At 34.7% G+C, this 27,594-nt stretch overlaps 8 protein-coding genes, 5 non-coding genes and 1 pseudogene across 14 annotated transcripts; 7 read left to right on the top strand and 7 right to left on the bottom strand.

Moving 5' to 3' along the window:
* Nucleotides 1-8: 8 nt before the first annotated feature.
* algn-12 (Dol-P-Man:Man(7)GlcNAc(2)-PP-Dol alpha-1,6-mannosyltransferase) lies at nucleotides 9-4,575 on the top strand. Its single transcript, NM_072670.4, has 6 exons — nucleotides 9-147; nucleotides 1,188-1,320; nucleotides 1,531-1,908; nucleotides 1,955-2,058; nucleotides 2,881-3,359; nucleotides 3,909-4,575. The coding sequence occupies exons 1-6, from the start codon at nucleotides 10-12 to the stop codon at nucleotides 4,153-4,155; spliced, it is 1,479 nt and encodes a 492-aa protein (NP_505071.1). The 5' UTR covers nucleotide 9; the 3' UTR covers nucleotides 4,156-4,575.
* ZC513.14 (T20D4.11-like domain-containing protein) lies at nucleotides 157-945 on the bottom strand. Its single transcript, NM_001269167.3, has 4 exons — nucleotides 814-945; nucleotides 672-764; nucleotides 458-625; nucleotides 157-413 (listed from the first exon to the last, which is right to left on the bottom strand). Exons 1-4 carry the CDS (start codon nucleotides 934-936, stop codon nucleotides 222-224), a joined length of 576 nt encoding a protein of 191 aa, NP_001256096.1. The 5' UTR covers nucleotides 937-945; the 3' UTR covers nucleotides 157-221.
* ZC513.7 lies at nucleotides 4,367-5,285 on the bottom strand (annotated as a pseudogene). The gene is made up of 2 exons: nucleotides 5,178-5,285; nucleotides 4,367-4,904 (listed from the first exon to the last, which is right to left on the bottom strand). Coding segments are annotated over exons 1-2 (646 nt in total).
* A 1,283-nt stretch (nucleotides 5,286-6,568) lies between these two features.
* ZC513.15 lies at nucleotides 6,569-6,619 on the top strand. The gene has a single exon (NR_069055.1). It is a non-coding gene; the product is annotated as an Unclassified non-coding RNA ZC513.15 (non-coding RNA).
* A 1,000-nt stretch (nucleotides 6,620-7,619) lies between these two features.
* 21ur-11653 lies at nucleotides 7,620-7,640 on the bottom strand. The gene has a single exon (NR_069056.1).
* A 4,263-nt stretch (nucleotides 7,641-11,903) lies between these two features.
* On the top strand, nucleotides 11,904-14,493 carry ZC513.3 (Protein kinase domain-containing protein). The gene is made up of 14 exons (NM_072672.3): nucleotides 11,904-11,947; nucleotides 11,999-12,091; nucleotides 12,139-12,317; nucleotides 12,366-12,566; nucleotides 12,613-12,748; nucleotides 12,807-12,941; nucleotides 12,989-13,080; nucleotides 13,136-13,307; nucleotides 13,350-13,425; nucleotides 13,473-13,663; nucleotides 13,708-13,845; nucleotides 13,892-14,152; nucleotides 14,199-14,279; nucleotides 14,328-14,493. The coding sequence occupies exons 1-14, from the start codon at nucleotides 11,942-11,944 to the stop codon at nucleotides 14,424-14,426; spliced, it is 1,860 nt and encodes a 619-aa protein (NP_505073.1). The 5' UTR covers nucleotides 11,904-11,941; the 3' UTR covers nucleotides 14,427-14,493.
* Nucleotides 14,494-14,600: 107 nt separating this feature from the next.
* On the bottom strand, nucleotides 14,601-15,809 carry col-43 (Nematode cuticle collagen N-terminal domain-containing protein). The gene is made up of 3 exons (NM_072673.7): nucleotides 15,598-15,809; nucleotides 15,008-15,527; nucleotides 14,601-14,949 (listed from the first exon to the last, which is right to left on the bottom strand). The coding sequence occupies exons 1-3, from the start codon at nucleotides 15,760-15,762 to the stop codon at nucleotides 14,723-14,725; spliced, it is 912 nt and encodes a 303-aa protein (NP_505074.1). The 5' UTR covers nucleotides 15,763-15,809; the 3' UTR covers nucleotides 14,601-14,722.
* A 144-nt stretch (nucleotides 15,810-15,953) lies between these two features.
* On the top strand, nucleotides 15,954-16,217 carry ZC513.16. Its single transcript, NR_069057.1, has one exon. It is a non-coding gene; the product is annotated as an Unclassified non-coding RNA ZC513.16 (non-coding RNA).
* Nucleotides 16,218-16,301: 84 nt separating this feature from the next.
* On the bottom strand, nucleotides 16,302-16,484 carry ZC513.17. The gene has a single exon (NR_069058.1). It is a non-coding gene; the product is annotated as an Unclassified non-coding RNA ZC513.17 (non-coding RNA).
* A 99-nt stretch (nucleotides 16,485-16,583) lies between these two features.
* On the bottom strand, nucleotides 16,584-16,706 carry ZC513.18. Its single transcript, NR_069059.1, has one exon. It is a non-coding gene; the product is annotated as an Unclassified non-coding RNA ZC513.18 (non-coding RNA).
* A 344-nt stretch (nucleotides 16,707-17,050) lies between these two features.
* Nucleotides 17,051-18,628, top strand: sth-1 (SpermaTHecal expression). Its single transcript, NM_171489.9, has 5 exons — nucleotides 17,051-17,141; nucleotides 17,344-17,394; nucleotides 17,830-17,895; nucleotides 17,940-17,981; nucleotides 18,493-18,628. Exons 1-5 carry the CDS (start codon nucleotides 17,058-17,060, stop codon nucleotides 18,607-18,609), a joined length of 360 nt encoding a protein of 119 aa, NP_741574.1. The 5' UTR covers nucleotides 17,051-17,057; the 3' UTR covers nucleotides 18,610-18,628.
* A 699-nt stretch (nucleotides 18,629-19,327) lies between these two features.
* ZC513.2 (Lipid-binding serum glycoprotein C-terminal domain-containing protein) lies at nucleotides 19,328-22,567 on the top strand. Its single transcript, NM_001322577.2, has 13 exons — nucleotides 19,328-19,618; nucleotides 19,871-19,968; nucleotides 20,084-20,176; nucleotides 20,321-20,385; nucleotides 20,436-20,568; nucleotides 20,616-20,702; nucleotides 20,752-20,918; nucleotides 21,299-21,393; nucleotides 21,444-21,727; nucleotides 21,805-21,898; nucleotides 21,941-22,085; nucleotides 22,144-22,282; nucleotides 22,329-22,567. Exons 1-13 carry the CDS (start codon nucleotides 19,519-19,521, stop codon nucleotides 22,449-22,451), a joined length of 1,623 nt encoding a protein of 540 aa, NP_001309478.1. The 5' UTR covers nucleotides 19,328-19,518; the 3' UTR covers nucleotides 22,452-22,567.
* Nucleotides 22,568-23,556: 989 nt separating this feature from the next.
* str-138 (Serpentine receptor class r-10) lies at nucleotides 23,557-25,215 on the top strand (the record flags this gene model as incomplete). Its single annotated transcript, NM_072676.1, has 5 exons — nucleotides 23,557-23,736; nucleotides 23,953-24,116; nucleotides 24,221-24,626; nucleotides 24,937-25,114; nucleotides 25,157-25,215. 5 exons carry the CDS (start codon nucleotides 23,557-23,559, stop codon nucleotides 25,213-25,215), a joined length of 987 nt encoding a protein of 328 aa, NP_505077.1.
* Nucleotides 25,216-25,770: 555 nt separating this feature from the next.
* str-139 (Serpentine receptor class r-10) lies at nucleotides 25,771-27,072 on the bottom strand (the record flags this gene model as incomplete). The annotated part of the gene is made up of 5 exons (NM_072677.3): nucleotides 25,771-25,877; nucleotides 25,925-26,102; nucleotides 26,150-26,555; nucleotides 26,680-26,843; nucleotides 26,887-27,072. The coding sequence occupies 5 exons, from the start codon at nucleotides 27,070-27,072 to the stop codon at nucleotides 25,771-25,773; spliced, it is 1,041 nt and encodes a 346-aa protein (NP_505078.1).
* Nucleotides 27,073-27,594: the final 522 nt, after the last annotated feature.

Below are 27,594 nucleotides of genomic sequence, written 5' to 3' on the forward strand. Positions count from 1 at the left end.
GTTTTCAGAATGGAAGGGACGGAATGGATAGTCATTATAGTCACTATCATTCACATTATTCTGGCACCAGGAACAAAAGTTGAAGAATCATTTAATGTTCAAGCAACTCACGATTTGATGTTTCATCTTCCTACTAATCTTAGCAATGTAAATTTTACACAAAAATTTAATTTTAATTCGAAAACAAAAATCAATAATTAGTGAAAAACAGTTTTCAACAATTAAGATATAGTTTTAGTTATGTTATCAGACTTCTTCATTTTATCATTGTCGCACGATAATCCTTGATTCATTTTGGCAAGATATTGACTGATATTCGTTGCATCGTCTTTTCCACAAACTTTAGTAACTTCTGACTTTATGCATTCCAGAGAATTGTTCATCAAATCACATTTCATTTCAGTAGTCATGTTCTAGAGAAAATATCAACCTACTCGAAACTTTTAATTTTACTAACATTTTCAAAAAATGCTTTGAACGATTTCTCACATTGAGTTTCACTTCGAGCATCCATCTTTTCTTTGCACTTTTGAAATCCAGTTTCTAGAAACGTGGAATATCCACAAAATGCTTCGAGGAATAGTTTCAAATTATGAGCATTTAGGCAATCAGTGGAAAAACATTCCTTAAAATTATCGTTGTTGTTCAACATCTTAAAGATAGATTCCTACCAAAACTACGTTACAAGAAGATGTGAAATTCTCGCGATCCTCTACCAATTTTAGATTGTAATTATCGACACTTGATATAAGTTCAGAAAGACCCTGAAAGCATGCTTTAACTTTTAAAAAATCTGTTAGCTAGGAACTTTACCTGAATACATCCAAAAACTTTAAAGAATTCTTTTGCATCACAAATAGCGTTTTTCGGAGCAACTTTTTCAAGATTATTAGAAAAAACCACTGGAGCAAATAAAAAGAGAAGAATTACAAACATGGTAGGTTGAGAATTGACAAGCAAACGATAGGTTGATAGGTTGATAGGTTAAATAGTGAATTCAAGGTTATTGAATGCGTTTAAAACTCTGATCTTTTGGCATTTGACGAATAATTGACGTCTACAGAGGAGGTAAAATTGATAAAAGTATAAACTATCACGATATGACTAGACGATGAAAATGAAAGTATCAAACGATATTTAACAAAGTTTGAGTTCGAGTTCAATTTTTCCAAAAAAACTGTTTTCAGTATGATCACTCACAGTTCCCTGGTGTCGTTCCACGAACATTCATTGGTCCAATCAGTCTTGCAATCCTATCTTCTCCGATGTCATTTATCTTCAGATTCTGGGCAATTCCAAAAATGTGGCAGCTACTTCTTAGTGAGTCGTTGGATAGTTTTAATTGTAACATCAAATACTCTTGCACATATCAGAACATATTTTCATACGCTTAATTCCTGAAATAGTAATGAAAACAGATATTCAATTACGAATTTGAAATCATGTCTGGGAAAATCCGGAATTATTTTAGCATCAACCAAAAAATAAAGCAATAAAAATTTAAAAAGTTATAAAATTACTTATTTTCAGTCCGCGCAACTCTTGGATTGATGAATGCGATGGCGTTTCTCTACTTTGCTCGATCCGTTAATCGAAAATTTGGAAGAGAAACTGCAATGTATCTACGATTGATTATGTGCACTCAATTTCATTATATTTTCTACATGTCACGCCCACTTCCAAACACATTTGCATTGATTCTTGTAATGATTGTATTCGAGAGGCTATTAGAAGGAAGATATGAAAGTGCTGTCAGATATGCTACAGCTTCAGTGATCCTGTTCAGATGTGAACTTGTCCTTCTTTACGGCCCCATTTTCTTGGGATACATGATTTCTGGACGTCTCAAAGTATTCGGATTCGATGGTGCAATAGCTATCGGTGTTCGAATTGCAGCAATGTGTCTAGGTAAGTACCGAAGAAATAAGTCTGAGTATGATATAATTAATTTCAGCTGTCTCCATTCCAATCGATTCCTATTTTTGGGGACGACCTCTTTGGCCAGAAGGAGAAGTCATGTTCTTCAATGTCGTTGAGAACAGAAGCCATGAATATGGTGTAAGTTTTCAGTTAAGAAGTCGCCGAAAATTTTTCTGATTTTTTTTCGGTTTTATCAGAGATGATTGAAAAATCGAAAAAAAAGTTTCCAAAATTAACAAACAATTACAAAATTTTATCTACTTTCGTTTATTACGGAAACACAAAATACTGAGAACGCGTATAGAGCAACATATTTGAAAATATCTTGTAGCGAAAACTACATTAATTCTTTAAATGACTACTGTAGCGCGTGTCGATTTACGGCCTTGATTCTCGAAACGGATTAAAATAATTTGTTTATCGATAGAATATTGCAATTAAGGAAAAAATGAGAAAATTATACAAAGAAATGAATTAAAATTCGAAAATAAATGTATTTCAAAAATCGAGCCCGTAAATCGGCACAAGCTCTACAGTAGTTATTGTTGTGTATTCGAAGGCGAGACGAGGAGAGAAGACGAGTAGTTTATTACATTACTAAACTAAGGAATAAATAAGTTAGTTCATAGAGTTCACGTTGTACGATCTTCTTGGCCACGTCGTGGGTCAATACACGTTGATACCCAACAGTTATTTAAAGGATTACTGTAGTTTTCGCGCCAAATATCTTGCGCAATACGTATTCTCACAATTTTTTGTTTCCGTACTACTTTGATGAGAAAAAATTTCTTCTAAGAAGATAATAAATTACAGTTGTTTTTTTCTTCAGGATAATCGAAAAAATGCAAATACAAAAAATATTCATTTTCCTATTTTCCAAAAAAAAACACAAAAATTGAAAAACACCTTTGTCCAAAAATCACCAAAACAAAACCAAAGTAATTTTCCCTTTTTTTCCAGACGCAACCATTCTTATGGTATTTCTATTCTGCTCTTCCACGATGTCTACTCACCACTACATTGCTTGTTCCTCTGGGTCTTTTGGTAGATCGCAGACTTCCACAAATTGTACTTCCAAGTGTCATCTTCATATTCCTCTACAGTTTCTTACCACACAAAGAACTCCGATTTATCATCTACGTTCTGCCAATCTTCTGCCTTTCAGCGGCAGTTTTCTGTGCTAGAATGCTCATTAACAGACATAAGTCGTTCTTCCGTATGATTCTATTTTTCGGAGTCATCCTTCATTTACTCGCCAATGTTCTATGCACTGGAATGTTCTTGCTTGTTGCTTCAAAGAATTATCCAGGATTTGATGCACTCAATTATCTACAATTTCAAAATCGATTCGATGCAAAGAAACCTGTAACAGTGTATATTGATAATGCCTGTGCACAAACTGGAGTTAATAGATTTCTACATATCAATGATGCTTGGACGTAAGTTTGTTTTTAAAGAAAATTCAAAATAGTCTCAAATTCAGAATTATCACTAAAAAAACGAGAAAAAACAATAATAAAACCGATGGTTTTGGCGATTTTTCAACTCTTGCTAATTTTCTAATTTGAATTACCGCGCTTTTTTCTCTAAGCTCCGCCCACAGAACCGTGCCGCGAATGGGCGGGGCTTAGAGACGAAAGCGCGGTTATTTAAAGGAAGAGATTAGCAAAAATCGTCAAAATCATCAAACTTTTTCCAAACTTAACCAAACTTACTATTTTTGTGGTATTTTGGAATTTGGGACAAGTTTGAGTTCGTTAAAAAATTAATCGTTTTTATCAATTCGATTCTAATAGATAAGTGTAATGTATTTTTGTATGCAAATTTATACTGGAAAGTGACCATTTAACCTATTGTAATTTCCATTCTAATCCCCTCCTCCCACTTATAAGTGTAGATTCTTGATCATCGTAAAATCGAATAGTAATTAAGTATCCCTCACCAATGTACTCATTCCATTTCTTGAGATAATCCTTGCCTAATTATAGGTACAACAAGACGGAAAATCTGAAGCCCGCTGATCTCGAAAACTTCGATTTCCTTGTTCTCGGCACATATGGCAACACGTTGAAGACAGAAGTAGAGTCAAAGTTCGTGACGTGGCATCGACCGTTGTTCTTCGTCAACTCATTCCACCAGTATAAGATCAAAAAGAGCAGACAATTTCCATGGATTTATCCCGAAATCATATACACCGAGAAGGCAGTGGTGTTGAAGAATAGGAATTATAAATAGTTTTTTTTTGTGCAGGTTCATATTTTTTAAGCTGAAACTATGTATTGTCTTGAAGGAGAAAGAGGGGTTTAATTATATGGGTTTTTCTATTTTTTTATTCAATTATACGGTGTCTAGGTCGACAGTTCATTTTGATCTCTCTTTTTTCCTTCTCACTTTCTTTTGCTATTCACTTGTCTATATTATGTATTCAAATTGTTCTGTGATTCTATACTTTTTCCGATTAATTTATTATGAATATATGTAACTCAATTTTCAACGCAATAAGGCACAATTGGTGAATAAATGGGCTTTTGAGGTGGGGGTGGGGGGACTTTCAAACTGTATATATTTTTCGGTGGGCTTTTTCTAGAACTTTTTTTTTCTCAAAATGCGGAACCAATATTGTTAGTATTTCAAGTATCACAGTGAATGTATATGTTCTCAATGAAGTTAGCAAGTAATCAAATGAATAAAAGAAGCTGTTGATTAATGAATGATATGCGGGTGGTGGGGGAATGGGGGGCAATAGGATAAACTCTCTCTTGAATGGATATGATGATGTATATAGGTTCTCTTGTATCACAGAAGTTGCTGACGTTGCAGGTTTAAATCATCCACAAGCAGAGGCATTGGATGGTTGGACATATCGAAAACACGAAACTCGTTGAGAAGAAGCAGAGATGACTGAAACGGGCATTTCCAGATGCTTCTGATGATCGACTCGACGAGGGCCCAATCGGTTGACGGTATCCGGGATGTTAGGTTGTCTGGAATTTGTAAAAGTTAAAGTTTGAAACAATATTGTTAATTTAATATTTAAAGTCTTTTAGATTTTGTGGCATGTAAGATATTTTTGAAGCTATTTTTTTTCAAAATCAATAAAATACAGAATTAAAAAGAAAACGTATAAAACTTGTAATGACGTGAATTTTTCTAAAACAGATCTAGAGCTGGATTTAGAATTAAAAAATCTACTTGACCTAGATATACACAAAACTTTCAAGTTGGTCCAATAATATAATAAATTAACGAATACTCACCGTTTTCAGATTTGATTTCAGTACTTTGGGATCTTCACGGGCATTTCAGATCCTTTGGTCCATTCAAAAAAATCTTTCGGACTGTTCCCACATCTTTGGCCGACCAAGCTAAACAATAAAATATGAGTTTTAAGCAAGGTTGTACGCAGAAAAAAACAATGAATCAATACAGAAAGTAGGTTATACATTAAAGAAATGCGCGAAAACGAGGTAGCGAAAGAGATATATGTATAAAATAATTGGGGTGAGGAAGATCGGAGGCGGCCACCGGTCGAGACGAGCGGAGGAATGAATGACGCCTTTCGGAGGTCTCTCTCCTTTATTCCGTCAATCGAGGAGGAGGAGGTGTCCTTGGTACTTGAGGCCACGCCCATTTGATGATGTGTGTGGGGAGGCATCGAGACACACCTCCATCCTGTGCTGATTCATCCGGGAAGAGAAAGGAATGAAACTAGGTGAAGAATAAGAAAGAGAGAAAGAAAATATATAAGAACTATAATAAGAAGAAGATGAAAGTTAGACGGTTTGGTCTTATTGTTGTTGAGTGAACTTTGGACGCAATGTTGCACTTTTTGGGGTTATGATAGAAGATGGATCAGAGAAAGATCTCGATCTTTCTAGAACAGTGTGGTGATCTGTGATAAATTGATAAAGTACAAAGAGATAGGATAGACATGCGCAATTAGTTAGGCGGATGAATGAGAGAAAAAAAAACGACAGTAAGGGAAATGAAGAAGTCGACCTCCAGTGATAAAGGAAAATGGGCGAAAAGTGAAGTGACAGGCGCGAGATGAGACGGACTATGGATATCAGTTATTAGATGTAAGAATTACGGAAAAAGGAGAGATTTTGATACGTAATCAACCGGAAAAACTACTTTCATTAGATCGAGAGTTCGGCTGAAAACTGTATTAAAGGTAGATTCATCGTAGACTCAGAAGCCTAAAAACATACTAAGTTAAATTTAGTGTGACAAAGACCAACTTCATTACTTTAACTATGTGATATCAAACAAAATAGTTTCGCTTGTGCCAGGACTCGAAGCCAAAGTTTTTGGCTAATTAGAGATTTTTGCAGATTATCTATATAACAGTCTTTGTAGGTATATAGATAGTTCAAATAATATTCCAACAATGTCTTACGTTTGAAAAATGCCTAAAAATTTTAGAATTCAGAAGTTCAAATGTGGATTAAAACTATCATGTGATCTACATTCGTACATCGTTCATTTACATTTTTACAAACCGGTTTGGAAGTTTTAGGTGTGATTGAAAATACACAATTTTAAAAGACAATAAATAGAACATACGGGTCCAAATAGTGAGACTAATTTGTCTGATAGCAACTGATAGTAAAGCTAATGATGAAAACTAGTATGTATTAGTTAGTAAAAAAAGTCGATGACCTGGTAAGTGGCGGAAGTGACCGTCCATATTGGTTCCTCTCTCTACGTACGTTCCATTCTCAATCAAATATTTGCACAGCACTGGTCCCCATTTACAAAGAGATTGTTGGAAAGGTAGAAGAGAATGGAAAAAAGGCAAATTGTATTGGAATGAAAAAAATACAATTATAGTTCTTTCATAGTTCTTAACTTTCGTTCATCAGACACAAACTTTATCCCTTTTTTGGACACATTAAGAAATGATTAGGTTATAACAAGGCCTCAACCCGTTCCCACTCTGTATTATCCCTTAATATTCATATTTTGTATTTTTTTTTCCTCTTTTTTTTCTTAATTTCACGTTCAAATAAACGTATTCACTAATAGTACCTGCATGAATTAAGATATTTGATTCGGCAGTGAATTCGAATAGAATTGAAATGGAACATTGATAATTGAATAGAAAAGTTGCAATTTTGTGTGGAACAGTACTAATGGGACATTGTTTAAATACAGTAATGATAGTCGATCATGATGATACTGCTATTTTCATTTTGGTTTTGTGATAAACTTTTGCTAAATTTCGGTAAATTGACAAATTTTCTAAAAACTTTGGTTCTTTGAAAACTACACATAAAGCAATCTATTTCCTAAATATCAGTAACAAAAATTGAGTAATTTTTCCTTGACTATTGACAAAAATTTCAAAACTTTGGTCCGTTAAACTATTAAAAATTATTCCCACCAACGCCATCGCTATTTTAAAAACGAGATAACGAAACGTATTCTGAAATCTAAAAAAAACCTAAATCTAATGTCCATCCAAACTGTTTTATACACCATTGAATACACTAATTTCAAAAAATGACTCCGCCCACAAATGTTCAGGTTCAATACCATCTTACATGCATTCCGCGAAACGAACGCGTCTGTGTCGGTAGAAATAATGGTAGAACCCCCAATTGGATGTACTATATGCGTGACACTTACTATTGGAAGTGGAGCCGGTCTGTCAAAAAGGCGGCAGGTTTGAGGGACAGTAGTTTGTTTGTGAGTTCTCCTTGTGTCTCTAGTAATGACTGGTTGAGTGGTAGTGTGTGCATTAAAATGATGAGGATGAAACACTTTAATGAAGAAATATGGCCAAATGTTCAATGTGAATAGATGTTTCAGAAATTGACAAAAATAATACAAAATTTCAGAGTTTTAATAATTTTTTTTTGAGATTACTAATAAGTTGGAAAACATAATTTGGAAAACATAATTTTTCCATTTGTTTCATTATTTTTTCAAATTCTACTCAGTTCCTGGACACTGAAAAAGTTTAATTTCAATGTAGGACTCAATTTTTTTTTGACACTTTCCAGATATGACCGAAGATTTTGATGGTGGACAATAAATTATCATAAAAAGATTGAGGTGATTTAGAGCGAATAAAAGTAAAGATGTGAGTATGATAAAGTTAAGATTTATGACAGGTATCATACGGAGGTTTAAAATTCTTCGTGGCAATAAACATGGAACTTTGTTATAATATCAATTTGTGAAAATGATAATAGTAAGTCGCTGACTGCTTTCAGAAGCTGTCCAGAATCCGTAAAATATATATGTACATAATTCCAGTTTGCAATTTTTTAAAAACATTTTATTTTTTATGCAATTCTACTTCTCAGTTTCTGAACAGTCTGAAAATATTTCAAAAATAAATATACATTCTCCTTTTTTTCTTCTTTCACAAAATTTATGACTTAATCTCTTCCCATTTTTTTTCAAGAAAAAACCAATTTCCTCAAATTCAAAAACTGGAAAGATGCTAATCATGGCACTTGCCTAATTCGTGTCGGTCCGTCCCAGCCAGCAACTATGACAAAGATCTCAATCTCTAAAATTTATCGTCTCTCTATTTTTGACCACAATGTCGATTTCTTAGCAAGTACCATATTCTTTTGCAACTCTCATGATGGCCAAAACCTAATCAAAAAGATCATCGAATATTCGGTGGGTTATACAATTTTCTATTTTCTCGATTCGATGTAAGAACATTGAGAAATGGTAAAAGATATGAAAATAGGAACTGGTCAAAGTACATTGTATAGTTAGAAGAGGGAAAAGATAGAATAGTAGTTTGTCAGTACATGAAGATGGTTCAATACTGTTACAACAACTATAGACTCTCTTTTCCCTTTTTTCTCGCTGTTCACCATCCATTTCACGGTCAGTGCCTGACTGACATTGCGGAATCGTCATGCAAAACGGATGACAAGAAACGAAACGGGAATCTCGAGAATATCGACAAACGAGGTTGTGGAAAAAGATGCTATCGACAAAAGTGCACTGTCATCCTCGCCTTTATCCCCACATTTTTTCTCTCCAAGTTTTCATGTTTTTTCTGGAGAAAAGGATTACATTGGAATGCATTTCAGAGAAAAAGAGAACGATAGTACATGTCCTCGTTCCAGAGGATTACATCCGAAAATGGGCTTCCAATGCGGGAAAACTGGAGAAATCGGGTAGATAGCAATCAAATCTCTGGCTAATTTGAATAATGAAACTGTGGTCAGTGTTCAGTTTAGTTATCGGCGAGCTTTCCATCTTTTCCAGATTTTCAGTTTGCAATATGTATCCACAAATTCCAACCTTAAAATGTTTCGTTTCGTTGAAACACAATATTTTACGTAGTATGCTCACTATCAGCATAGAGAAAAAAGCAATTTAAGAACCCACCTTGGACAAAAAAAAACATCACAATGAAATAATAATAATTCACGAATTTTTCCATTAAAGGTGGAGTGCGGCCAGTGGGGAAATTTAATTAAAACATGCATATGGAACCACAATAATCAAATAACATAATTTTAAAAAATTCTGAAAGGTGTTTTAAATTTTATATGATTTTCTGAAATTTTGAAAAATCTCAGTTTTTGCCACTTTTTTGGAAGCCGTTAAAACAAGTCGAGAAAAAAAAAGTTTCCATCCAATTTTATGGTCTACTTTTGTTTCAAATATTAGTACAAATTGTAAAAATTCGAGCATAATACAGTGCTAGACTTTGTGGCAAAATCTCAGTAATTGTCAATATTTGAAAACCAATAAATTTCCTTTTTTAATTTTGAAAGTTTTACTATGATATTTGGCACCATAGTGGTTTTTAACAATGTCCTATACTGGCGCTGGTTCACCTTTAGGTTGTCTTGGCTCACAAATGAACTGTTCGTCTACGAAAACCAAACTGACTGTATCAACCTTATTTGTTTCTTCTCCTTCAATTCTGCAAAACAATTCCATTTGTGTACCTGACACGAAAACCCATCCATCAAAAAATTGAGAGGACCCCGTCCTTGAATACAAAGATTTCCATCACCGTTCATTTGTTCACATGACAAACAGTTTGGCACCTTTTCTTCGTTCGTTACCGACTGATGGATACCCAGAGGGGACCTGGGGCATACCGACATAAGAGATGAGAGAAGGCCAAGAAAGGCGGTCATAACCTTGGGATGAGAGCGAAACGATAAAAATCGCTCGTCTGTGTATGTGTGTGCGCAACCGACCGAATGGCTGCTTTCGGGGGGCACCTTCTTCCGTATACCTCCCGTAAAATATTATCTCATCTTTTATCCATCCCATTCGTTTACCTATTTACCTATTGCGAAATTGCCCATTCTGTTGCAAGAGCTGATTTAGTTTAGTTTATTATTATTATTGGATAAAGTTTCGCTGGGAGCAAAGAGTTGCGGGGGATTGGAATTCAATAAGGGTGAATTGGAAAATGTTTAGATTCTCGAATGATTGTTGATAGATTCGATTTGCTCTAACTTTCAAATAAACATAAAACAATGGGAAAGAGAAACGAAAATGAGAGAGAAAAAATCGGGGAAGGAGAATCTTGTGTAGTTGGAAGTTGAGATCAAGGAAGATTTAATCCTTTCCAGGTAAACGTGCAAAAAATGCTCCAAGGATAAAAATCTCATCAATTGCAAATTGTTTTTATAATTGAATGGGGTTTCTGAGAGATCATAAAGGAAACGAGTGTGAATTCTGACTACAACAGCTCAATCACCCCTAAAATATTAAAATGCCTAAAGTTCATAGCTGTACTTGAAGATAAATACGGCCAATGGCGGGGAAATGATTAAAAATCATTTATATGGTGCTAAAATAACAAAGTATCATAGTAAAACGTTTCTAAAAAATCTCAGAAAATTTTTCTTCGAGTCAAAAAGCAGGGCAAAACTGCTTCTTGACTCGAAGGAATGATTTTTAAATAATTCACCTATTTTTTGGAAGTCGTCGATTATTATTTGTCTTCCAGATTTATGTATATGTGGTCAAAATCCAATAGTCTAGGGTTTGAACATGCGACAGTGCTTTAGATTTTCGAAAAGTAATTCAGACTCAATTTTGACCGCTTTTTGAATAAAGAGAAAGCATTTTCCAAATTTTTTTGAAAAGTTATTTAGATTTATATAAAGGATTTTTTATTTAGATTTATATAAAAGATTTTCAATTTATTTTTCTGTCTCAGTAAACCCGTTCAGAATATACCCAGATTTAAACCAAATTAAAACCGTACAAGCCTATATTATGAAAAATTCTAATTTTGGGCAGATGTGAACCAAGATTGTCTAGATCCAAACTTAATTTGGATAGATTGCACGTTTGAGTAGATGTAAACTGAATTTGTGTAGGTTTGTGTAGATCCAAATCGATTTTGAGTAGATCCAAACCAAATTTGTGCAGATAAATTCACAATATAGGCTTGTACGGTTTTAATTTGGTTTAAATCTGGGTATATTCTGAACGGGTTTACTAAGGTCGTACTCTAGCTTTGAAGCAAAAAAATTGAAATATTTTGATTTTTAATCAAAAACTTGCATTTAAAGAGAGTCCAGTCAATATTTTAGTGAATTGCCAAATTTTTTGACTGAAAAATGAAGGGTTTTAAGAATTGCAGAGTATTGTTGCATGTTATATCCCTCACGATGTTTTGATGAAGATACAAATAAATCTTTATTTGTATATTGAATTCCAATAAAAATCTATTTTCTTCCAAACCGACTTCCAAAGTTATGACGGTACTTATCCTTTTCTACCCACCACTTTTTAAAGATATTTAACATACATAATATTTCAATTTTAATTCACAATATTCATCTTACAAGATAGTTTAAAAATATACTATAGTTTATAAATGAATTAAAAACATTTTATCAGAAATCTTGAAAAACGTAAACTTAAGTTTGTTTAAGAAGTTTTTATAAAAGATTTCACCACGTGGTGTTCCACGTTTTAAAACATAATCCCCGAAATAATCCAATCACATATCGATTTATTTCACATTTTATCACAATTCTATTAAAATTACATCGATTCAAACAAAATGAAGGTAATGTTCCTTGAGTAAATTCTTCCGGTCAAGTAATTAATTTATTTACAGAGTAAAAAACAAGAAAAAACTAAAAAATCGACAGAGTCTTCTACCAAGAGCGGAAATTCAAAAATTAAAAAGGTTTCTGATAATGCCTTCAAAGTAAGTTTCAAACAACTATAGATGTTGAAAATGAGATACGTGTTCAGAAACTCCGAGTCCCGAATCGACTACATCGTGAAACGTTCAAAACCTTGATGATTTCTAAGAAGCAAAATACAATTTCTGCTGATAAAAAGACGGCATATGAGATGAGAACGCTTGGCGGACAACATAAAGGATTTTTGAAAATTGATTTACCCTCGGAAATCATGAACAATCAGGCACAGTAAGCTTCTGCTAAGTCAATTAATAGGCACATAACGTTCTATTTTAGCAAAGTCGGAATGCCTGATCGTTACTCAACAACCTTGTTTGCACCGCCCGTTCCAGAAAACAAAGCTCAAATTCATTATTTGTACAATACATATAATTTTATGGATGATCTTACAAAATATGACATTTATCGACGAGCTGCACATTTCTTCATGATGATCCCGACGAAGAAAAGAGTTTCTGATCGAGTGAAATTGGCTGGGTAATTTTAATGATTAGGTTTGAATATAAATGAAACCAAATTTTAGAACTGCAGTGTGCTCAGTTTTCGACGTGAAAAGAAGAAGGGAAAAACTCAGATTGCGAGGAAGATCGAGACCTGATTATTCAAATTATGGTAAACGAATGTTGGAGTCACCGAGAATGTTGGTAGCAAAGTTTCTGGTTAGTAATTCTTCATTGAAATTGTTGTTTTTGCTTCAAAAACTTGTGAATTTCTTAGAAATACGGTCAGCCATACTTTGGCCAACTCATCACATCCCATAAAGAAGAAGCAAATAAGATGACAAAGACGTTGGTTGAGAACCTAAAAGAGAATCTTCGCACAAATACGAAGGAAACAAAAGGCCGCATTCTGGTTGGACGATTTGCAAATTTTATGCTATTTATTCATTATATTTTCAGAAGTTCTTGAGGCACAATCACGATTGGATGAAGGATCGGATGCTGTGCTGTCGGGATCCGATGTTTCTCAAATTTAACCGCAATCGCTTGTAGTATGTTGGAGGGCTCAAAATTAAAATTCTGAGTAGCAAAATTAATAATTTTCAGCACGAATGTTGTGAAACACCACCAATCAATGCCCTACCGCAAACGTGGAGATCAAGATTTGTTCAGCGAATTCAATTTTCTGTCACCCCATCTCGCATTTTCTGTTCATTTCTGCCGAGTTATCAAAAAGTTTCGAATCAATATGGCCAAGGAAGATGAAGTGCTACAAAAGGTTCAAAAAGCTCCTCAATAACTTAATTGTTTAATTTTACAGCATTGCAAATTGAAAACATTGATCCGTGTGCGTACTTCTCGATATGCTCATTTTCCAGCAATATCGGTTGTCAATTGTTGGTGGCTTTTGAGTATAAGTTGATTAATTTTAAAAATATTTCAGACAACAGTGGTAATCAGCTTCAACTTACGATTCCTCGAACTCCGAAGCGTCCTCCTTCTATTGTCACTGTCAGTGGATACTCAAGTGACAGTGCAAACTCAGCTGGAACTGATACTCCATTGGATTGGGAACTTGATTGGAAGCTTACTGACACTGTAATGGAGCATCAGATGACTTTCACGGGAGACACGGTAATTTCGTTTCGTCTTGATGGAAAATATAAAACTAATTTCAGAGTCGATGCAGTGTTCAGCGAGCTGCGGAAAAGAATTTCAATAGACGAAAGTGGCGAGAAATGACAAGAAGAAAGCAACTTTTGTTTAAAGCGGATTCACGATTTGAGTTGCAAGACACTGTGCCAATTTTTAAACAGGTGGGAATATAAATTTAGAGATGTTGACTTTATACGTTTTTTCCAGCTCACCACAATGCATCCATCACTAATTTACTGTAAACTTCGTGGAATGGAATTGAACAAATTGGTTCGGAGACAGTCCTCTGAAAAATCAGATGCCCCATCAGTAGCTCAAAGTGCAACTTCATATTTGTTTCAACAACGCATTACTTTCTTGGAGAAGACACTTCCATCTAAGAATGATACGAAAATTGTGCTTACTCCCGGATGGAGAACGTTTGCAATCAGGGAGAAATCTGAGAAATTTCCAAATGTCTCAAGAATTGTAAGTTATGGTATTTAATGGATTTAAAAAACCCACAAAATTTTAGTTGAGACAAAAAACTTCGTGGGTTTCGAAGAATTGTATGTCGAGAAGTGCAACAGTTCCAAGATGTGACAAACTTCCAATGGTATCTTAAATTCCTACCGTCTGAAAAATTAAATAAAAATAATTTCAGACTGTTGAGGTTCCACACAAAAAGCTGCTCCTCGTTCTTATTCTGCTTCTGACACTCGGATTGGTCATCGCTGCAATTGCCATGATCAGTTTTTTGTAAACTCGTTAATTCATGTTTTTTACAGTATTATTTATTCATTCTTGAAAGACAATAAAAAAATATTATAATTGTGCTTAGTATAAAAATTAGTTGAGAATTCGATTCGAATAAACGATTGCAAGTATTCCGAAATTTAAAATGTATTTATCAAGAAACTCTGAAAACGAAGTGAAGTTTAATTTGTATTGTTTTATAAGTATGAATTGTAGAACACAATTTTATTTTCAATAACCAAACCATCTGAAATACAAAAGAAATAAAAGAAGATTGCACAATTAATGAGAAAAATACACCGTTTAGCGGCGAGTTCCGTCCTCGAAGAAGACTCCTCCATCGAGAGCGCAGTACTTTGGACAGATTCCCTTCTCTCCTGGAGTTCCGGCTTGTCCTGGTGGTCCTGGTGGTCCAGCTTGTCCATCGACTCCTGCTGGTCCGTCTGGTCCTGGAGATCCCTTTGGTCCTGGTGGTCCTGGTGGTCCGTCGTTTCCTGGAGCTCCTGGTGGTCCTGGTGGTCCGGCTGGTCCTGAAAACAAAGAAAATTGTAAGGTATTGTTTGGAACAAGAGTCAACGGGAAACTTACCAGCATCTCCTGCCTCTCCTGGTGCTCCTGGGGTAAGTGGTTCGGATTGAGCTGGAGTTCCAGCATCTCCTTGTGGTCCTGGTTGTCCGGCCTCTCCTGGTGGTCCTGGTGGTCCACGTGGTCCTGGAAGTCCTGGGGTGGCGTCGGTTCCTGGGCGTCCTGGGGTTCCAGCCTCTCCTGGGTCTCCTGGGGCTCCTGGGGGTCCTGGTGGTCCGGGTGGTCCTTGTGGGCATGGCTTGCATGGTGGTGGAGTAGTTGGCTCACATGGAGCAGTTGGTGGTTTTCCTGGGACTCCTGGTTGTCCTGGTGCTCCTGGACGCCCTGGCTTTCCTGGCTTTCCTGGGACTCCGGCTGGTCCTGGTGGTCCTGGAAGACAGCATCCCTCGCATTGAAGGTTGGCTGATGGGTTGACCTCTGGCTGACCGTATCCAGATTGACGGGCGGTACGGTTTCCTGGAGCAGCTGGGCCAGAGTGAGTCTTCATGAAGTTGACTTCCGCAAAGATGTCCTTGGCGGAGCCCTAAAATTAATAAGAATAAATAAATGTTTTGCAAAATAAATTTCAAAGAATAAGAAAAAATAAAATGTACCTTGCAGAAGCTGAGCTCATGGTTCATCTGTTGGCGAACATGGGACACATAATTGTAGACCATTGGTAGTGTGAGCACCACCGAAAGAACGGCCACAATTGAGAATGAGACGGCAGCATAAGCTACGAATTTGTAGGCCTTGGTACGGCCGTCAGAAGAGTCCATGATTCAACCGGTTGCTGTTGCTGTGGATCTCCCTGATCTGGATTGGATCAAGTGATGATGGTTTTGAAGCTGAATGCGATGTCTTTTATACTTGGAAGATGCTTGGATTGTGGTGTACCGCCCAGCATTACTGGTATAGCCGGCCTCCCTAGTCACCGTCACACAACTTTCTTGATAACAATTCACTTTCATCAGTTTTTGTCAACTTTCCATCAATTGGCGTTCGTCTCTCTCTCTTTTTTTCTCTGTATATTCCAAGTTCCAACTGTCTGACCCTATTTTGGTTTTTGGAAAAACATTGCAAAGAAGTGGGTGAAGCGCGGCGACAATGTGAGGAAAAGGCGAGAAGAGTAGGTAATGAGGGCAAAGGGTGAATTACGAGGTGATTAGGATAAGATTATGAGCTTTGTGCATTGATTTTAATGTTATTTTTGCTTGAAATAGTTTTTTTTGAGATAGGTCCCCGTAAAAAAATATGACAGAAAAAAGTAAAACGACCAACTGGGAGCTCAGTAGAGAATGGAAAGATGAGATAAGAATAAAATGTTCTATAATAAGAAGAATGAATTTTGCATATCAGAAAATACTGTTTTCCTGTAATATCCGCAAGTGGTACCCTTCAGTAAATTGCTCTTGCCAATTAGCAATTTGTTCAGATTGTGACTTTTTCATATTTCTTTTTCAAAAAAAATCATTTCCTAGTTAGAGTTTCAGAACTCATCCGATTCCAATCTCTTTAATATTTCAAATTGCTTCACCTGAAAATGAGTACTTCTGTTTCAGCCAGAGGTTTCCTTATCAAACGGCTTATCATATCAATTTAATCAAAACCTATCATTTTTCTTTTTCCTTTTTGCGCACAGAGACAACAAACTAGTTATTCAACTGGTATCCCCCTTGCACGGTCAGATACATATCACTAATTATATGTTCCCGTTATCTCATCCCTTCTTTGTCGCCATCGTTGTCATGTTGTCTCGATTCGGACTGTGTAGGCTGGTCTGTACAGTCTTTTTGGCATTTGTAGCAGAAATAGCCAACGAATAATCACAACAAACTAGCAAATCTCATTAGGTCTCCCGTCGTCCGACGCTTCACATTCCATGCCACGTCATCATCAACTCTTTTGGCAGACACACATGAAGCATGAAAAGGGACACATAAAAAACAATAGAAAACGTAATAAAAACATGCAACATATTCCCTTTAGATGTTCGACTTTTTGTTCGAAATGACGCATAAAGTATAAAAGAGAACTGAAGTTACAAAAGTGAGTCTTTTTGTGCTAGAGCAACATGTCTCAAAAATCGAAGAAATCAATTGGAGATGTTGTTGTCACATCAAAGCTTGTTTTTCCAGTTGCTGAATTTAGAACCAAGGTATTCAAATTTGAGGCGCATTAGTTAAATTAAGAACTTAATTTTTAGATAAGAAACATTTCCAATTCTAAACTTTTTTTTGAAGGAAATTGCTCAAACACTTTTCAAACATGTGTTTGTTTAAACTTTTATCGTCGTAGCTTAGCAAAAATGCACTAGAAAATTTCAATGATGCTAAAATTACTTTGGGTTTTTTTTTCAGTGGGAGAGACTTTGGCCAAAGGATGAAATGGGAACGACCGTAACAAACCAAGTGAGTTTTTTAAACTAGTCAATTTTAAAAAATTTGTTAGTAAGCAATGTCAGAAACACAACATTTTTATGATGGATAAAATATCCTAGATGTCTACAAAAATTCATTTTAAAATTCTGTTAAAAGATTTGAGCAGCATCATTTTTCCCCAGAAGTGTCAGGTAACAAGAAAGGAAAAGTACTAAAACTGGTAGAAATATTATTTTTCAACTTAGAGAAGGAACAAATAGTTTATTCAGTACTTAAGATTGTTGTAGGCTAAAAAAAGGTTTTAGATACAAATGAAATAAGACCAAAATTGTCTCTGAAGAAACAGACAATATTACATCGATTTGACATTTTACAGGCGTTCCGTTTTTTATTAAGTTTTACTTACATCTAAAAATGACACAAAAGTACAATTTCACAGATCTTAAAAATCTCTACAAATTTTAGGAATCATTCGTCAAATCTCGAGTTCAACGATATAGTGTGGATGACTCTAAACAAATTTCTAAACAGGTTACCGCAAACGATATGATTTATCACACTTCTCAAACTTTTAGGTTGGCTATATGAACACTGTGAATACGGCACGAGTTTACTCGGTTAGTTTGTTTCAGTTGTTACTCAGAATTAGGTGTGCGCGGTAATTCTATAAAATGAACCTTTCGTATGTTATTCCAGCCTTTTCCCTAAAAATTAGTGCAGTCTTCTTCAAAACTTTGAATTAAAAACGACAATATTTTCAAAAAAAGAAAACAATGTTCTACATATTATATATTTGTTCCGGTACTAATTTTTGTGCCAAAATTTGATAGCAGTTCAATGAGAACAATTAAAAACTTTTTTAAAACTTCGCAAATAAGTTTATAAGTTTTCGCCGTAATATTGCCACGGTGTTGCAAAAATTTAATCAGTTTGGTTTTCATATTTCAGAAAATTTTTGCAGTTAACAATAGGTGAATTTCATTTTCAGCTATATCTTAAGAACGTTTTGGTAGAAACTTTAAAATTTATTTGAATGGTGTCTGGAAGATTGCCAACAGTAGCCAGAGAAGTGCCGATCCATGTATAATTCATTTTCGTAAATTTCAATTCCCAAAAACATATTTTAAGGACGGAGACAAAACATGGTGCTGGGTAGTACACAGCAAACTTGGGCCACATGCAAAGACATCAACTGGAAAAGTTTACACTTCTATGTGCTTTATTCAGCCATCAGCAAATGAATAATAAATGATTTTTTAAATTCAGAACGCTCACAGATTCTACAAACACCTTAGAATCTGCTCACTTTTCAGTTGTGTAGGTTTCTAGCAATTTGAATGTTTGAAATGTACCGTACCGGTAACATGCTTAAGCTGAATGTGTGTGGTTGACGAAGGAACATGATTTTAAAACAAGTGTTTGGAGTTTTGTTCGAGCTTATGTTAAATACTCTCCTTTGATGACATATGAGTTTGTTATCAGAGAATATGATTTAGACTCACAGTCGGAAAATATTTGTGTCTTCATTTTTTAACTTCCTATATATTTACTCGTTTATTTGTCTTATTTGTCGAAAAAATACATTTCTAGAAAGTTTAAAAAGATCGTGGCAATTAAAATTTTAAAGAATTTGTAAGCGAATTTTTCTCTGTTACTGGAATTATTTTTTAAATGGTTTTGTACATTTTTCAGTAATTTTCACATTAACAATACTCTTTTTTAAAAATATATTACTATCAGAAAAATGAATGCACTGTGATTTCCTGTACTGATACATAAAAGTACATCTTACACATTTGTGATTTGTTGACATATATTGTACTATGTTTTACCGAATCCCTCTTGGATCCCTTATACAGAAATCGTAAAAACGTTACGGGTGATTCATTTCTGCCATGGTCACTCATTGTCCGGATTGACCATGTGCGCGCCAATGTAAACTTAACAATGAAATCAGGTATGCATTCGTAATCTTCACCTCCTCACCGTGCCGTTTTCCTCCTCATATTCTCACAGAACAAACGAGTTGATGAGTCGATGAGATGATAAGACGCAGAGATGAAAAGATTGAGGGAAGATGTAGAAGAGGTGACTATTGGAATCATCGGCTTCTCCTGTTAGTTTGACCCAATTCACTTCGGTTTCTCAAGTATAATGCAACTTTTTTCTTATTTAATTGTCTGGTTCTCAATTATACATTGTGTAGTCTCAATAAGACAGTTAAATGTGCAAAAGGAGTGGTATAGGTATCCAGGTGAGAAAACTTTTCAAAGCTTAAAATAGGTAGAATTCTATTGAATAAAAACTGTAGCATACTCAAATCAAAATATTTTCCATCTTTTCTTAAATCTAGATTGCCAAAGAATATAAAGTTAGTCACAAAGAATTTTCAAAAGATTCAAAGGCTCATGTAATTTTTTTCAAAACGTCTTATCTAACTCGCGAAAAAAAATGAAAATTTAATTCAATTGAAGGCAACATATTTCAAAAAAATCTAATTCTTCAGGTAATCCTGGAGTTCGGATACGTTTGACGAAAAAAGGAGCGAATCATATAAAAACGGTCGGAATTCAAATATTCAACGATTATATTTCCCAACTGAAGGTATAAGATTCACCATTTGAGTAAAAAGTTTGGCATTAAAAAAAAAGAACAATATCCCACATCCGAATTTTTTCCATTTTCATTGACACTTTCAATGCCTATATTTCATTCTCAGGACTACTCAACATCAATGCCATTCTCTCAGATCGGGATCAATGGAATCGTGAATCTGAAGAAAATGCACGTCAAAAACTACCGCGCTCCTCAGGTGTTTTTTCTTTCTTGAATAACCGGTCGCTATCACCTGTATCTCACTTTTTTCACTTGCGTAATTTCCCTTTTTTGCTAGGCGTAGGTATTTGTGATATGAATTATCAACTGATAAGCTTGATAAATGCAATATTTTTTGCAGGTGTCGGTTCTCAACTTTTTGCCACCGCGGCATATAGTCTTGGGATTGGAAAATCTGGATATTGGGTACGTGAATACAAAGATCATGTAAGAAATTATTATTGGCAAACGTTTAGATTGGGTTCCGAATTTACTGCAAATGCAGTTCCAATTGTAGTTGAAGGAAGTTTAGTTGGACAAATAACCGGAATGACGGTAGCTCTTACAACTGAACTTTTAACAGATGTTACTGGGAAAATGAATGCAGTAGTGAGTAACATTCAACTATTAAATTACTTGAAAATATGATTTTTCAGGTAAGAAACTGCTCAGCTTTAATTGGAAACAGCCACATAGTTTTGAACCCGACAGGTCCAATGAGTATATTTGTGAAAACTTTTGAGGTGTGACATATATTTGTTTGTAGATGTGATGTCCTCTCTTTATTTTCAGCCAATGATTAATGATTCTGTTCGTCAACGTATTCCTGAAATGTTTTGTAGTCGTCTTCAGAATTTAATTGAGAAAAATATTTCAAAACTATTTGAATTTATCACGAAGATTGATCTGGAGGACTACTTCCCAAAAGCTAGTAATGTTGAGAAGGATGTAATGAATATGTAAGTATTGTACTTATAGTATAAATATGTATTTCACGGGGGTCAAGCTCGCGTGTGGAATAATAATCAGCGAAATCCAAAAACATGAATCTACTCCGCAAATCGCTCCTCCTGGAGCGCGAACGGGGCGCGACTAGATTACGGGTTCGCACTCCAGTCACACGTTTTTGCGCGCTCCTTCCGCGCCTCGTTGGCGCTCTGATCGCGTCCCATAAAATTTCGTAAGAATTTTTCAAATTCGGAATGCGCGCGGAGCAAACGCGATTGGAGCGCGAAAAAAAGGGTGACTGGAGCGCGAACCCGTGATCTAGTCGCGCCCCGTCCGCGCTCCAGGACGAGAGATTTGCCGAGATAGTCAGTATTGAACTGGAAATTTAAAGGTTCATCTCTCATTTGGCAAAAGGAATGTATGTAGACAATCGAATGATTACTCAGCCACTGATAACAATGGATTATATTGAAACTAATCATCAAGGTGGGGTGAGTGGCATTCAATTATTCAAATAAATTATTATCTTAATTTAGGAGAAATCCATTTTGAATCTCTCTCCGAGACAACTCCATTCTTTCCAAGACTAATGGAACAAATGTACAGAGAGCCTTTATCTGATCATATGGCTCACTTTTACGTCTCGGATCATCTTTTAAACAGTATGCTCTATCAAGCATATCAGGATAATCGGCTAGCACTGAAGATTGATGAGAGCAACTTGCCGAACGAAATGAAAAGTTTTGTGTCCACGCAGTGCCCAACGAAAAAGCATCAAACATATGTCTGTGTTGGATACTTGATTCCAGAAATTAGACATGTGAGTAACTCAAAAATGAACTTGAGTTTCAATAATTTAATAAAAATAACAATTTTTCACAAACAACTATATTTTAGCTCTATCCTGATTCAACTGTTTCATTTGCTATTTTGCCACATGGACTTCCTTATGTTATGTTCAATAGAGACGGAATGACTGTTGATATTAAGAGTAAGAAAGCCATATCACGATAATTAAAAAAAAACAATTCAGATCGGATTCTCACATATGCCATTCCAGATGATCCAGCTCATTTGAACAATCGTTCACAAATTTTAGTATTTTCAATTAATGGGCAGGCAGATATCACATTTGCTCCAACCACCGAGAGTCTTAATGCTCATATGAACTTGAACAGGTGAGATAAAATCATTTCCATTATTTATATTTCGAGTTTAAATTGTTATTAGTTTCAGATTTAATGTCCGACTTCATCGTTCTGCTGTACGTGGAATTGATGAATCATCAATTGCCAGACTCTCTCCCCTCTCGAAAACTTTCATTGCTCCAAGACTTAGCAGTGCTGTGGAGAAAGCTGTACGCTTTCCAATGCAGGTACTGTAAAGTTCTTACTCAAACCTTTGATTAAATACATTTTTAGGATACTATAAAATTCATCAATCCGGTTATCAAGAACTACGATGGATTTATTTGTTTATCTACTGATTTTCAATTGGAGAAGCAAAAAATTGAGGCAATAGTTAGGAAGTCCATAGAGCTATAATTTAAAGAAATAGGATATTAATTAATCATAGATATTAATTAATCATAAATCTTATAATTATTAGTCAGGAATTGACTATTCAATACCTGGATAATAAGACAAAAATATACCTGAAAACTAGAAGAAAAGAACAAAAACACAGGTTTTATATCTCACTCACGTCTTTTATTGAGACCAAAAGTGTGGAGATTGACTCCAAAAGACACTAAAACACAGTGTAAAACACAATATGAGACACCAAAGTCTCCAAAAAACCTAAAACCTTAAACAAAAACAACAAAATAGTGTCGAGCCTCACGGCACGACCTCTTCTTAACTCGTTCTCCGAGCGAAGTGATGACAATTAAAGGATTCGCGTCGCCATGTGCGCAAGGCACGGAAAGTGCGTCAACAAGAGCGCAAGGCGCGAAACTTGTTAAGCGGGAATTCAGAGTTTCTAGGCATGTCAGAATGACAAAAGAGCTTGCTTTTTTGATGAAAAATAAGAAGAAAAACGGGCAAACCCGACATCTCCGGCTTTTTCGAGCTCCGCCTCCCTGAACCCGGGACACACAAAGAAATGGCTCAGCTACTACCATACGGGGAAACAATAAAATTTCTTACAAAAATCTACTTTGGGAACCTACTAGGGTGAGAGAGATGAAGAAATTAATAAAGAGAATCCTAAAACTCAAGAAAAATCAATATACGTAACAGTTAAAGGGGTGGGGAGGATAAAACAAAATTAAAACATAAAAATATACACCGGATAAAATGATAAAACAATTGATAAAAATAACAAATTGCGAAAAATTACTGTCGAATCCTTGCAATATTGGTGGGTGGTTGTCGGTGCAGCTTACTGTAGCTCAGCTGCATCGAAAAACGGGCAAACCCGACAATTTATTCTTAATCATACATATTATTTATTTCTTAATCATAGTTATATACACGTATTATCAGACTTGAGACACACAATTGTATTTATTCATTTTTTCTGCATTTGTTAAAACGACATAAAAATATTTCCTAATTTAATACTTTTTGACATTTAACTAACCTTAATATAATTTGCGGTTGAATATTATCTAGTTTCAGGGCTTACAAATACTTTTATTTGCACGTAATGAGCAGCGTACATGTTTCGCAATACGTTGGATTTCCGTCTGCACAGATTACAAACCTTATACTTTTAATACTTATTGTAAAAAAAGCATACAAAATGTTTGGACAATATTGCTACGTAATGACAATTTTCACGATAAATTCAATAATATTTACATGGGTTGAGATGATGTCCCTGCCGGTAAGTTCTGAAAGTGCAGATCGCATCAAATGAGAAAAATATTTATTTCGGATTTAGTTTAGTTACACTAATAATAGTCGAACACGACCGAATGTTATAATAATACATTCTAAATTTTTTTTAGATTTTAGAAAAAAACCCAATGGGGAACTGCATCCAAGAATAGTATTCAAAATCCTCAAATTTTAATAGTACATGAAACCTTTGACTTTTCAGCTTATGCATGGTTATCGTTCACTGTTCATTCTTATGAATGGAAGTTTTCTCAGACACTCATTGACATGGGGATTTCATCTAATGTGTCTCTATGGTGCGTCGTACTCTGTACTGATTTCTTTACTTGCCACTCAATTTTTCTACCGATATCTAGTCATTTGCAAGTAAGTGTTCAACTTTTATACGTTATAATTAACAATGTTTCAATTACTAAAAAAAATCTCAATAAATTTAAAAATGACATCTTCAAATATTGAAATAAATTTAGGCCAGAGCATCTTTGTAAGCTAAATGGTTCGAAGTTGTGTTTACTCTTTGTTCCAACTATTATCTTATTTTTTGTTTGGTATTTTTCCCTATTGTTAGGCATGAGCAATACAGATGATAAAGTTGAATATTCAAGGAAAGTTGTTATGGAGTTTTATGGAGAAAATACCTCAAAAACTGCGTTTGTCGCATTGCAGCTTTGGAGTGTTGACTCAAATGGAAAATATATATTTCGCATTTTTGATGCAATCAGCTATTTGATTTGTTCGCTTATAATTTTCATATGTTTTTCAACAATTTGTTTTTGCACTTCACAAATTATGATGAAACAGAAGAGACAACAACAATATATGAGTGAAAAAACTAAAGAAATGAATAAGCAACTGCTTAAAACAATGATTTTTCAAGTAAGTTATCATCCAGATGTGAAATTTTGGGGGTTTTGCTCCAAGAACACGGTACTCGGGCTTGGCACGACAATTTTTTTTTAATCCCTCGTTGCCGAGAAATTTTCATTGATTTTTCAACAGATTTTAATAAAATACGCAATTGAATAAAAGTCACATATTTTGTTGAGTAAATTTAAATAAATTTAAAAACACATACTTAATGTAACAAAACACACTGTATCGAGACCATGTGCCGTTTCTGAGAACACTTTCAAACTTTTGCATATGGGTAATATTTTCGCTCTCACAGTTTCTATTGAAAGTTCAGACAATATTCCCATTTTTCATGATGTACATAACTGTTGGTGTTGTGTTGACGTTACCTTTATTTGAAATTGAACTGGGCAAGCTGGCAAATATACCTGGTTCACTGGCAGGCATTTATCCTGCTGTAGAACCTTTATTTGCAATATATTTCGTGAAAGATTTCAGAAAAACAGTATTTCGTAATTGATATCAATGAGACACATGTTTTATTACAATTTAAGGTTGCGGCAATTACCAAAATAAAGTCAGCAATATTTCTCAAGTCAGATCAACTATGTAAAACGGCAAAACACCGTTGCTAAACTCCTGCAAAAATTGCAAAAAACAGATTTAATTGCATGATGAACATTTGAAAACATTGCATTCTCAAGTTTCCCCAACTCATCTTACTACATAGTATTTTTCTGACATCAATCTATATTTCTAAGAATCTCAAATTAAATGTTAGATTCCCTCGTTCTGATGTGCGTGAAATTGACAAACCCTTTAACTACTTACAATCAGAAAACCTCATCAGCGATACAGAGAAATCTCAAGAGAGTGAATTTCCAACTAAACATTATGATGTTAAGAAATATTATTGTTTCTATAGTTTTTATGATATACATTTTCGTCCGAGATACTTCAATAGTATAATTCCCCACATCCTTCCGTTTATAAAATAAACATGTGATTTATGTCCACAAAAGTACAAACAGTATTTATGAGTTTTATTTTTTTACGTTGATTGAAACATTAAAATAAATGTTTTTATGAAGAATAATCCGAGTTAAAATTTAACTGTATTAATTGGGGTCTATGAATCAATAAACACGTGGAAGCATTGATAGTATCTTCAAGGAATTGACAAATTTTGCAATGAAGCATGTGCCGTCATCAAAGAGTTTCGAGGAACAGGCAAATGTTGTAATGGGATAACATTCGCAACAAAATGTTTCTTACCTGAAAAAATGTTCACTTCAAAAACTGATAAAATTCAAAGTCCTAACATAGCACAAAATTTCGGAACTCCTTTACAAAAAATATTGCAAAAACAGGCTCAATTGCTGGGTAAATGCCAGATAGCATTCCAGTAACACTCGCAAGTTTTCCCAATTCTATTTCAAATATGGGAAGAGTTAGAATTGCTCCAACTGTGCTGTACATTGTGAAGAATGGAAAAATGGTCTGCAAAGACTTTTAATTAAAAGTTTTTAAAAGACAAAATATCTTACTTGAAATGTCAAAGTCATCATTAGCTGCCGATTAAGTTCTTTGGTCCTTTCACTCATTGAATGTATATCTTCTTTTAATTTGAAGTATATTTTCAGAGCACAAAAAATAATAGTGAGAAAGCATAATGCAATCATTAAAAGAAATCCCAAATAACTCAAAAAATCAATTATTCGAAAATGTGATTTACCATTGAGATCATCTTCCCAATATTGCAATGCAACGAATACGATTTGGAATGTATCTTCTTCGCAATTTTTCAAAATAACTTCTTGTGAAAATTTTGCTTTTTCTAGAGTTTTCTTCATTCCAAAATGAACGTTTAAATACCATAAAAAGAATATGACGACACCTGGTAAGAATATGAAACAAAGTTTGTAGCCTTTAATGTGATGAAGGAACTGTGGTCTGAATTGTAAAAAAGACTGTTTAGCGTTGCAGAAAACAGTCTCTCAATTTATAAAACTTCTGAACTCTCCCAAAGCTTTTACGTTTAAAAATTTATAGGAATTGTAAAACGAAATATACAGACCTGCAAACTACAATGTATCTATAGAAGAACTGTGTTGCCAATAGTGCAGTCATCAAAGAATACGCCGCACAGAACAGACATATGATAAATGTCCCAGCCAAATCCTCATATCTCAGACTGCTGCCCACCATTATAATAATCATGGACCGGTGTCCATACATAAGCTTAAAATTTGTTGTTATTTGACTTATGGAAATTGAAACTCACAGGTGTTGCAGCAATCTCTATCCATGAATATATAAGTGAATAAATGACAAAAACAATCATGACGTAACGATATCCGCCAAATAATTTTTTTGCTTTGTTTGCAATTATACATAAAAGCAATGCATTTGTGAATTGTGCTAAAAAAAACCCAACATACTGCACAAGGTGTACAGCAAAGTTACTCATTTTTAAGACAAATTGTTTAAATGAAGCGATTTAGATGAAAGCTGATATGCAAAACAAGTGGCTCCTCAGGTACCTTGAATAGCGGAACGTAGATTATTTCAAAGTCTCTAGGGTACAGATTTCCAATTAAAAACATACCTAGGCTGTCATGTAATGTCATTATTTTAATTGATAACATCAATTTTATTATTAAAAACGAGAAAACGATTGAAAAGGCAATAAAATCGAGAATAATTAATAAATAACCTAAAATATACTAAAAACTCAATAAAATACAGTAAAATCGAGGAAAGAAAAATCAAACAAAAATCGATTCAAGTCTATAAAAATCACGTCTTTAACGTTACCAATATTTTTCGTTAAAATCTGACTAAAACACGAAACACAAAGTTGGGACTTCTAGCTCAATTTCGAAATTTCCAACATTTCGTAAAATATTTCCGATTGAACTTTAATCCAGAGCTTTTACCCTGAAACCGCGCCCGCCTCCCATGAAAGTAGAAGTTTATAATTTATTCGGAA

This window comes from Caenorhabditis elegans, chromosome V (genome assembly GCF_000002985.6).
Source record: "Caenorhabditis elegans chromosome V".
In the NCBI taxonomy this organism is placed as follows: Eukaryota; Metazoa; Nematoda; class Chromadorea; order Rhabditida; family Rhabditidae; genus Caenorhabditis; species Caenorhabditis elegans.

Bases quoted from the DNA above. Each gene is read 5' to 3' on its own strand.
- ZC513.3 (NM_072672.3), top strand. The intron at 12,567-12,612 runs GTAATTTTAATG...ACCAAATTTTAG, and splicing joins GATCGAGTGAAATTGGCTGG to AACTGCAGTGTGCTCAGTTT. The intron at 12,942-12,988 runs GTTGGACGATTT...TTATATTTTCAG, and splicing joins AAACAAAAGGCCGCATTCTG to AAGTTCTTGAGGCACAATCA.
- algn-12 (NM_072670.4), top strand. From the start codon at position 10: ATGGAAGGGACGGAATGGATAGTCATTATAGTCACTATCATTCACATT. The intron at 1,321-1,530 runs GTGAGTCGTTGG...ACTTATTTTCAG, and splicing joins AATGTGGCAGCTACTTCTTA to TCCGCGCAACTCTTGGATTG. The intron at 1,909-1,954 runs GTAAGTACCGAA...AATTAATTTCAG, and splicing joins AATTGCAGCAATGTGTCTAG to CTGTCTCCATTCCAATCGAT.
- sth-1 (NM_171489.9), top strand. From the start codon at position 17,058: ATGTCTCAAAAATCGAAGAAATCAATTGGAGATGTTGTTGTCACATCA. The intron at 17,896-17,939 runs GTTACCGCAAAC...TCAAACTTTTAG, and splicing joins CTAAACAAATTTCTAAACAG to GTTGGCTATATGAACACTGT. The intron at 17,982-18,492 runs GTTAGTTTGTTT...ACATATTTTAAG, and splicing joins ATACGGCACGAGTTTACTCG to GACGGAGACAAAACATGGTG.
- ZC513.2 (NM_001322577.2), top strand. From the start codon at position 19,519: ATGCAACTTTTTTCTTATTTAATTGTCTGGTTCTCAATTATACATTGT. The intron at 21,728-21,804 runs GTGAGTAACTCA...ACTATATTTTAG, and splicing joins TGATTCCAGAAATTAGACAT to CTCTATCCTGATTCAACTGT. The intron at 22,086-22,143 runs GTGAGATAAAAT...TATTAGTTTCAG, and splicing joins GCTCATATGAACTTGAACAG to ATTTAATGTCCGACTTCATC.
- ZC513.14 (NM_001269167.3), bottom strand. From the start codon at position 936: ATGTTTGTAATTCTTCTCTTTTTATTTGCTCCAGTGGTTTTTTCTAAT. The intron at 626-671 runs GTAGGAATCTAT...GATAATTTTAAG, and splicing joins CTTCTTGTAACGTAGTTTTG to GAATGTTTTTCCACTGATTG. The intron at 414-457 runs GTTAGTAAAATT...TATTTTCTCTAG, and splicing joins TCAAAGCATTTTTTGAAAAT to AACATGACTACTGAAATGAA.
- col-43 (NM_072673.7), bottom strand. From the start codon at position 15,762: ATGGACTCTTCTGACGGCCGTACCAAGGCCTACAAATTCGTAGCTTAT. The intron at 15,528-15,597 runs GTACATTTTATT...TATTAATTTTAG, and splicing joins ATGAGCTCAGCTTCTGCAAG to GGCTCCGCCAAGGACATCTT. The intron at 14,950-15,007 runs GTAAGTTTCCCG...CTTTGTTTTCAG, and splicing joins AGGAGAGGCAGGAGATGCTG to GACCAGCCGGACCACCAGGA.